The sequence below is a fragment of the Drosophila rhopaloa genome, unplaced genomic scaffold (assembly GCF_018152115.1).
Source record: "Drosophila rhopaloa isolate 14029-0021.01 unplaced genomic scaffold, ASM1815211v1 contig_155, whole genome shotgun sequence".
Lineage (NCBI taxonomy): Eukaryota > Metazoa > Arthropoda > Insecta > Diptera > Drosophilidae > Drosophila > Drosophila rhopaloa.
Genome location: NW_025335034.1, coordinates 6059245 through 6069366, shown reverse-complemented (window position 1 = coordinate 6069366; position 10122 = coordinate 6059245). Strand labels below are relative to the sequence as shown.

Here is a 10122-nt window from a genome sequence, read left to right as displayed (position 1 = left end):
TTAGACAAATTTAAACCAACTGCTCTGAGGATTTTTAATCTGTTTGCTACATTTTTTTGTTTTACATTTAAAAGTATTTTTAATGGTTTGCGGTTCTGCTTATTTTTAAGAGTTATTTGGCAGTTATGTAAACCTCTCAATCGTTGAATTTTGGACATATGTTAGCCAGGAAGATGTTCCATGCAAATTAAATTTTTAAAAAATTTACAGATTTGGCACGCTTTGCTTACTTGAAGAGCAAAACAAATATTTTGAATAGTGAACGGTGATTAACAACAAGAATTTCTATTAAATATTTGAAAATAAATCAGTTACGCGGGTCAACTGCTTGAAAATTCCATTTTGGGATGTTCCCTTAAGTGCTGAAAATTCCTTTCATATTTGTAGCGATTCAGCGATTTGGTCGTTTAGAAAATCCTTCACTGTATTTGTTCTAAACTTTTAATATTAACTTTTTGGTGTTTATAAAGTCAAGCAGTGCATATTAACTATTTGATATTTAAACAGGCAAGCAGTTAAATAACCGATGGCTCTGGGAAAACATCGCTGTCTGGAAATATCGATAGTATCGAAATAACATCTGGCAACATTTGCATCGATGTCTGCTCTGACATACAGTAAGGTCGCGACTCGCGATATCCGATAGTATCGAGTAAAGATAGATTTTTGTTCCAGCTCTACATTGCACCCTCGCTAAAATTCGCAACATAGCTTCAAAAACTAAACAATAAATGCCGTAATGCAGCGCGTATGTGTTTGACAGCTTAGCAGACGAACAGGCAGAGCTTCAATTAATAGAAATTAATCGTTCCAGGGCATCGACACCTTCTTTAAGCGGCTGCCCGGCAAGCCGAAAAAAGCAGAAGACGAAAACGGAGAGACGCCAACTAAGGCGCCAAAACGCCGAAAGGCCGTGATCATTTCCAGCGACGAAGACGAAGTTGCTGCCAGTCCGCCGGAGCCCAAGAAACGTAAGGCCTCCAAGGCGGCATCAAGCGAGGATGAAGTGGTGTCCGCCACTCCGGAACCGGAAGCTAAAAAAGCCAGAAATGGCCACAAACCGTCCCTATCCAAGCTGAAAAGGCATGTGGATCCTTCGGAGCTATTTGGTGGGGAAACCAAGCGTGTGGTTGTGCCCAAGCCTAAGACCAAGGCGGTTATCGAGTTCGAGAACGAGGACATAGACCGGAGTCTAATGGAAGTCGATCTGGAGGAGAGTATCAGGGAGGCCGCGCCATTGGAAAAGGTTTCATCATCTCCCAGGAGGTCTCCCTCTCCCAAAAGAGCCAAGAAAGCCAGTCCTGAACCGGCCAAACCCAAGTCCACCAAATCCAAGACCTCGACTCCGCGAGTGAAGAAGGAGAAGCCTCCAGCGGATCTGGAATCCAGTGTCCTAACCGACGAAGAACGCCACGAGCGGAAGCGCATGTCCGCCGTGCTCTACCAGAAGTACAAGAACCGCAGCAGCTGCCTGAATCCCGGCAGCAAGGAAATCCCCAAGGGATCCCCCAACTGCCTTAGTGGCCTGACCTTTGTGGTCACCGGAGTCCTGGAGTCCATGGAGCGCGAGGAGGCGGAAGCCGTGATCAAGGAGTACGGCGGAAGGGTGATGACCGTGGTGGGAAAGAAACTAAAGTATATGGTCGTCGGTGAGGAGGCGGGACCAAAGAAACTTGCAGTGGCTGAAGAGCTAAAAATACCCATTCTCAGCGAGGACGGCCTCTTCGACCTAATTAGGGAGAAATCCGGCCAATCTAAGCAGGTAAAGGAGGAGAAGAAGAGCCCCAAGGAGGAGCATAGCTCCAAGGAAAGGGAAAAGAAGGATGTCAAGGCTTCCAGCAAGTTAAAAGTTAAAGTGGAGAAGGAGGACACTAAGCAGGGAAAGAAGGAAAAAAAAGCAGAGCAGAACTCCGAGGAAAAGGAGAAGATGGATGTCAAGCCTTTCAGTAGAACAAAAGTCAAAGAGGAAAAGGAGGACACTAAGCCCATAAATATTGAGAAACATAATGCATCCAAGCATAGGGTCAAGGAAGAGCACACTTCCTCAAAGGCAAAGCAGGATGAAACAGTCCCAGCTGTTACCCTAAAAGTAAAGAAGGAACCCAGCTCACAGGAACAAAAGGCACCGGTGCCAAGGACAGGCGAGGCCAAGACCCAGGATGTGGTCGGCATGGCATGGGTGGACAAGCACAAGCCCACCAATATCAAAGAAATTGTTGGCCAGGCAGGACCCGCTAGCAACGTGACCAAGTAAGTAATTAAAACACGCAGGAAAATATAGAATGATCAAATTTTAATTTTCTGGTGTATCATTATTTTAATTAAGCAAACAAAAATTAAAAAGCGTTTATTCGCTTTAGAATAGTGAGGTTGAGGATGTAAACTTACAAAAACAATAGTATCCCATGATGGGTAAAATTAGAAGTCTTATTTTACCAATTAAGTACTCGATTCTCTTACGGTTAATGAAAGTCTGTAAGTATGTTCCAGAACCTCTTCTGTTTACACAAATGAAAAGATATGGCTTCTCAAGCCGAATGCAACTACTAACCCAGAATATATCCATAAGTATGAGGTCACTTCTTATGGTGGGAAACGCTTTCTATTTTTTAAACATACATTCCACAATTACTACTGAATTTTATTTTATTTAAATTTTATTGATATTAATTCTTTCCAACTCTAGACTGATGAACTGGATGTCCAAATGGTATTCTAACCACGATGGAAATAAGAAGCCCCAACGACCCAATCCTTGGGCCAAGAACGATGACGGGAGCTTCTACAAGGCGGCTCTACTATCGGGACCGCCGGGAATCGGAAAGACCACGACGGCGACTCTGGTGGTGAAGGAGCTGGGCTTCGATGCGGTCGAGTTCAACGCCTCCGACACCCGTAGCAAACGCTTGCTCAAGGATGAAGTATCCACGCTTCTGAGCAATAAATCCCTCTCCGGATACTTTAGCGGCCAGGGGCAGGCGGTCTCCCGGAAACACGTGCTGATCATGGACGAGGTGGATGGTATGGCCGGGAACGAGGACCGTGGAGGAATGCAGGAGCTTATCGCCTTGATCAAGGATAGCTCCATTCCGATCATTTGCATGTGTAATGATCGCAACCACCCGAAGATTAGGTCCTTGGTTAACTACTGCTACGATCTGCGATTCCAGAGGCCGCGTCTCGAGCAGATCAAGGGTAAAATAATGGGCATCTGCTTCAAGGAGAAGGTAAAGATTTCACCTGCAAAAGTGGAGGAAATCATAGCGGCCACCAACAACGATATCCGGCAGTCCATCAACCACATTGCCCTGCTGAGCGCGAAGGAGGAATCTTCCCTAAAATCAGGGCAACAGGTCGCCACCAAGGACCTGAAGCTGGGACCCTGGGAAGTGGTGCGGAAAGTTTTTACGGCGGACGAGCACAAACACATGTCCTTGGCCGATAAGAGCGACCTCTTTTTCCACGACTACAGCCTGGCCCCGCTCTTTGTGCAGCAGAACTACCTCCAGGTCTCTCCACACGGAAACAAGTAAGAATGGTTCTGGGTATATTTTTAATTGTAAATCCCTACAATTGTTCTCATTCTCCGCTTTTGCAGAAACGATATTCTGGCCAAGGTGGCTGCAACGGCGGATGCCCTCAGCTTGGGCGACCTAGTCGAAAAGCGCATCCGCGCGAACTCCGCCTGGAGTCTGTTGCCAACGCAGGCCGTTTTCAGCTCAGTGCTGCCTGGAGAGCACATGTGCGGCCACTTCACTGGACAGATCAATTTTCCCGGATGGCTGGGCAAGAACTCCAAGTCCGGAAAACGGGCCAGATTTGCCCAGGAGCTGCACGACCACACCAGGGTGTGCACCTCGGGTTCAAGGCTATCGGTACGCCTGGATTACGCACCTTTCCTGCTGGATAATATTGTGCGACCTCTGGTGAAGAATGGGCAGGAGGGTGTGCCTGCTGCCCTTGATGTTATGAAGGATTACCATCTACTGCGCGAGGATCTGGACTCGCTGGTCGAGCTGACCTCCTGGCCAGGCAGGAAATCCCCCTTGGATTCAGTCGATGGACGAGTGAAAGCTGCCCTAACACGAACCTACAACAAGGAGGTGTTGGCCTACTCCTATTCCGCTCAAGCGGGCATAAAAAAGAAGAGGGCTGAGGCTGGTGGCGGGGATGACGATTACTTGGGCGCGGATCAAGGGGAAGAGGACGGCGCCGATGGTCACGTCTCTTCAGAAGACGAAGACAAGGATAACCTCGAGCTGGATGGTTTGATCAAGGCCAAAAAGAAAACCACCGCTTCCAGTACTTCCAAAGCGGCTGGTGGTTCCAAAAAGGCAGCATCTTCCACGGCCTCAAAACCCAAGGCCAAGGCAAAAAAGTAAATGATCTAAATATTTTTCTAAAAATTAATTTTAATAATATTTGGTCATGAAACATCCCCCATTTATACCTTTTTTCGAATTTTTCACTAATGCTTAGCACTGGCAAGCCGTTTATATTGTTGAAAATATCTAGAATGTACCAATAAATTGTGTGTTTATAATGCAGCTAAATTTTTAAAAATTATAAAGCATTCCATAATAATTTTAAAAATTTAATGATTTTATTTAGTAAGACGTCTTTCATTAAAGAAAAATTAAAGACCAAGGTTGTTCACTAGTGTTCAGTGACCAATTGCTTGAATATTTGAAACTAGTTTCTAAAATTTGAAAAATGGAAGGATTGGATATTCCTTCAATAATTAAATTGAGCTAGTTAATCTTCCTTTTAGGTCCCAAATAATTCTGCTGCCTAGCAGTTCTCGCCATCCTTGACAAAGGAATTAGCTTTGTATGATAAATTCTGCTAATGTGCTGATCCAATTTTATCTATAAGCATAGTTAGAGTAAAATTTTATTTATGGATCTCGACGCAATAAGATTGGCTGCCAACAATACAAATTGTAAATTTCAAATTTTCAGACAGCTGTTTCAGACTTTTTAGAATTAGTGTTGCAAAATGCTGAAGGAAAGAGTTGTCGAGGTCCAGAAAAATTATCTACCCAAAACGGTTTGTTCAAATGATAAACTGGTCGTTTTTCCTTTTTGCAACCAACAATAAACAAATCGCCAAGAGCAGGAATCACCCATATACTTCAGAAATGTCATTTAATTTTCGCCAGCTGTTTACCAACTTATTCATAAAGTTTTTAAAGAATTTAGCAATTTAGAAATCGTTTCAGGCTAGAGTTCACTAGTATCGCAACATTTATTATAAAATCGAATCCGATTGTATAATTTCAGCAGTTTTAAACATTGATCATAGTTTTTGGCATCAGTTAACAACGAAATATAAAATTAAACATATTTTCAGCAGTCGAAAACGTTGTTTGACAATTGAACAGGAAAAATGTAGTGTTGTTCCCCTTAAAAATCTAGTAAGCCGTACAAGCCGACCAAATATCCAAAATATCATTGATGCGGCGTTTCGTCATGCATGATGCAGATTCGTGGTCTGTCTAAGCAGACTATTAGGCGTAGGCAGAGTTGCCATCAGTTGGCAATGTTGCCAGCCAGGAAACATCGATGATCCAATACTATTCGATAGAATATTCGATATCCCCATGGTAGCGCCAAAGAGTATCTGAGTTTTCTTCCCGAAGTCAGCGCGAACGGACTGCACGTACTGTGGCAGCTTAGAATGCAGTGAAAATTGCTAGTAAAAACAGGGGACAGCATGTGCGGGCAACTCCAACCAACCCATTAACTGCAAAAAGTGCGCGATCCATTTGATTTTTCGATTTAACTCGCCGCGAGCAACAAAGTTGTGGATTTTTTCGCACTGAAAAATTCTCGGCTTACGCCCGTCTATGTGTGTGAGTGTGTATCTGCATCTGTGTAAAGGGCGCAGCTTGGCGAAAAACAACACCCAGCAAGTGAGCAATTTCAGCCTGCCGTCGCGCTTTTAATTAAATTGAAATTAATTGTTGTTCAAAGCGTAAAACTCAACGGGTTTTCTTTGTTTTTTGAGCAACTTGGAGCGCTGAAAATTCAATAAGCACGTAAATTCCAGCACACACACATACCACCTTAACCGCGCACGCACACCGATTCAACGCTGCCGAGCTGGACGACAGAGAGAAAGAGAGACAAGGCAAGTGTAGACTTTGCTCCCCCGCCCTTCCCCTTCACCACCCTCTTTTGGAGCGCCCTCTCCTATGGTTGTTGTTGGGCCATGCACAAGGACAAGCAGCCTCTCACGCATACATGCTCACACTGGGAGCCAGGGTTTTTTCGGCCATCTCCCTCCCCCTTCCTCTTCCTTTTGGGTAAACAGGTGCCGCGCCTTGTGCCGTTACTTTCGTTGGGGCTTCGTTCTCCGTGTTTTGGCAACACATGTTTACCTTTTTAACACTCTGAGTGCGGGCATGAATGCCATTAAAATGAAAGCGAACCCAGAGGGTTAAGTGAGCGGGGAGTGTTTTGAAAGAAAATTCTACCTTGGAACCATTTCTGTTGTTACAAATTGTCATGTCTTTATTCCAAATATGTACACAAAATGCACCTTGAGAAAAGAAGATATACTTTTTGACCAAATTACTGATTGATGGAAATCCTTTCCTAATATGTAGAAACGATTAGCTATTTATACCGATGCAATGTTCATTTGCATTTATATTATGCCTTTATTCCAAACGTTTTCACAAAGTTAAAACTTAAGTTTTTTTATTAACCCCTGTGTAACAGAACCCACGGAATTTATATTTTGCAAATGTTCAAGTAATGATCCTCGAACCTAAAATTAAACAGCGTAGAAGTATTTCCACACTTTACCAAAAAAAAGAACAAAAAAAACGAATAAATGTGTAAATACATACATATGTATATACCTAAAAATAATAGAGTTTGGCTTTTGAAGAAAAGAAAAAAAAGAAATTAATAAATTGATATGTTAAATAATTGGTAAAAAATTATTTTCGGTACACCGTTTAAAAAAATGAAGTGAGTTTATTTCAAAGTCAACTTTTCATATTATGATAAACAGCACACTTGAAAGGTTTCAATAAAATCAAATTATCTTTGCTGAGACATTAGATAAAGTCATCTTGTGATGCCTGCGCATCATTAAAAATGTGCAAATGGGCCTATTTCAGAATAGCCAAATTCATTTACAAAATTAATTTGACAATTAAAACCATATATTTTGTAATAACAAAAATTGTTCTGTATATTAACATTGTTTTAAGTTTATTGCTTTAAAATTTAGCCAAAAATCAAAATGTTGAATATGATTAAAGTTAGTCAAAGTCATCGCCATGCTGAAGCCTTTTTCTTTGATTTTCGGTTCGCATCTTCTTATCGCCTTTTTTTACATTTCCTTGCACACAACGCACCAAATTCAGGTCATTGCATTTGTTTGACTTGCCACCCATAAAACACCCACTACTCACCCCACTCTCTCTGTCTCTTTTTCATCGTCTCGTCCTTTGTTGATTTTTCAATAGATTTCGCTTTCGAATTACTTAAAATTCTTTTAAAAATCAAGTTTTTTGTTCATTTTCGGCTCATTGTACTTTTAATTTTTTTCGGCTCATGAGATTATTGCATTTTTGCATTCCCTACTTCGTATTTCTATTTGCATAGTTACGAAACTAGTCAGCAATCATGCTCCCTAAAAAGACCGAAACTGAAAACAATAACTTATCGATAAGTGTAAAAAGTTGATAGCGCTAAACTGTTACACAAGTCACATAATGGTTCCCGTATCTTTATCTAGACTGCAGCAGCAACAGCCCGAAATCAAAATGATAAACGTATAAAACTCGGTCGTATAAACAGGCTTTACTTTAATTTATTTTCTAGTTTGTTGTCTTACAAAATTAGTTCATAAACTGCAATGTTTTTACTACAAATTTTTAATGAAAATTTCAATTTTACATTTTAAAGACTTAAGAAGTATAATTTTGGCTGGTTCGTTGCTTAGGAGTTTTGACTGTATATTCTATTTATACACACCGTTTACAAGCCTTATCAGCTGTGGTGGTGGTTGGGTGGTGAGGGGTAGCGGTAGAGATAAGCCAGCGACAACACACGACTGAAGTGAACGAAACCGAAGCCGTTAAAAATACCCGTTTGTAAGCATAGCCGTTCGTTTATTTTTTGGCAATACAACCGCCCTTCTGACATCATCATTCGGCGTTCTTTGGCGTGGAATCAAAGTCTCTGCTATACATAGATCATAACACTTTCATAGGTAAACTAGGTTTTAGGAAAAATATCTGGGCACAAACTAAGTCTGTCACCAAAATTCCCATTAAATTCGGTTTTGAATTTCTAGTTAATTTTTAAAAGAGGTTAATTTGAAAACAATTATTTATATGTATTGATACTGGCGTAACTAATTAAAACTATTCTTAATCTTTCGTATTTCGAGGTTGCAAATAATGTTTTAAGTTTTTGAATATAAAACTCAAAAGTTATAAAATTTACGGTTTTTTTTATTTTCTATTTATCAATAATTATTTTTCCCTGAGTTATAAAAATGTAAATCACAAATAAGAGTTATTGTACTCGTAATACCAAAAAAAAAACTAAAATCAGTAATAATGATTATACCATATTTATATTTTATTTTATTAGTAATTCAAATTTAAAACGATTTGCTTTTGTTTTGAGTTTTGCTTGTGATATCTCTTTCTGCGTAGGCATTTCCACCACACGGATGCAGAGTTCAAACTAGAACCAAAGAGAAAAATTGCAGCCGAAGTGGAAGCAAAACTTGACTTGGCTTGTTGACCAAAAGAGAACGAGTTAATCGTGCAGATGAAATGGGTCAACAGTGGACATTGGACAGACTATCTGTCGTTGTATCCCAGAGATACACAGATACAACACACCAAGTCCGCTGACAGCCGCACTGGGTCCGGCTAAATTAAGTTGCCAGCCAACTTCCATGCCATATAGCCATGCTCACAGCCTATACATTTTTTATTTGCGATCTCAATTCGCTTTGTTAGCTTTCTGTGTTTTTCCGTTTCACGTAAGCATGGAAAAAGGGGAGAACAAATAATAAAATGAGGGTGGTCGGAACTCAATGAATACGCGTCCCACCCCTGTTTTTCTTTGTTTTTCGGTGGTTTAATTGAAATTTGCTGTCTCGGCAGTGATTTACACTCGTAAGCAGGTTTTCTGGTTTTGGTCAAAGCATAAAACCATATTCATTTCCGTTTTGAGCAACCTGAAAAATCAAAATGTATCTGGTGTCACGGGCTGTCATGAGCTGCATATAAATTAACCACCGCTAATGTGCTGAACCACCGATACAGTGGCGTCCATATAATCACAGCCAATTGTCCTTCCCGTTTATCAACATTTTTGTATTCTTAATTGCACAAAACTGTTTCCTTCTTATCAGTAAATCTTAGATCAACTTTAGCAGTAAATAATAAAACCATTAGGAAATTCTTAAAAAAGTTTCTAGTGCGTTGTCAGTAAAAATGTAAGTCAAGTCTCAAGACCTTTTATCTTTCCTTCGCCATGCACATGATTTTCACAATCGCTGAATAGATAGCCTTTAGCGGGCTTTGTTCAACAAATTACCACGATTTGCTATAAATTCCATTCAAGTTGTTGCACTAGTGCTTCGCTTGGCGAGAGACGGGGTGGTTGCTGTCTAATCAATACCCATAGCCACTTGTTCGTTCAGTCAAAGTGTTGTCCAGCTGTCACTTGGTTTGTTTGTCAACGAGCTTTATTTTCCACTTCATACTGTGCATGGGTCATGTTCATATGCGACTATATCTGTGTGTATCGGGGTATCTGCGAGCTACCTTTGACAATACTAATTGATTTCCACACACAGACGTTTCTATTGCGGTTTCCATTGTTGGTCTTCATAAGTTCTTTCTTCTTCACATTTTCCTCGAGTTCGTGGTGAAAATTAGCAAACAATTTGTTATTGTCGCAGAAGTTTTGCGGCTGATATGTTAGATCAAAGGGAAACTTAGTGAGTGAGCTTTCATATGAAGTACATAAAAGTAAACAAACCCAGTGCGACGCTGGGCACCACTTCAAATAATTATAATAAGATCTGAGGAGTGCATTATATCGAGCAACGGTTTCTGAGGGATGGCCTCTTGCGTCG

The 10122-nt window shown here is 40.9% G+C and overlaps 1 protein-coding gene and 1 long non-coding RNA gene across 2 annotated transcripts; both read left to right on the top strand.

The window, feature by feature from the left end:
* Positions 1-632: 632 nt before the first annotated feature.
* On the top strand, positions 633-4547 carry LOC108038109 (replication factor C subunit 1). The gene is made up of 4 exons (XM_017114826.2): positions 633-748; positions 815-2250; positions 2687-3529; positions 3599-4547. Exons 1-4 carry the CDS (start codon positions 740-742, stop codon positions 4380-4382), a joined length of 3072 nt encoding a protein of 1023 aa, XP_016970315.1. The 5' UTR covers positions 633-739; the 3' UTR covers positions 4383-4547.
* A 1085-nt stretch (positions 4548-5632) lies between these two features.
* LOC108038110 lies at positions 5633-6132 on the top strand. The gene is made up of 2 exons (XR_001768917.2): positions 5633-5914; positions 5976-6132. It is a non-coding gene; the product is annotated as an uncharacterized LOC108038110 (long non-coding RNA).
* Positions 6133-10122: the final 3990 nt, after the last annotated feature.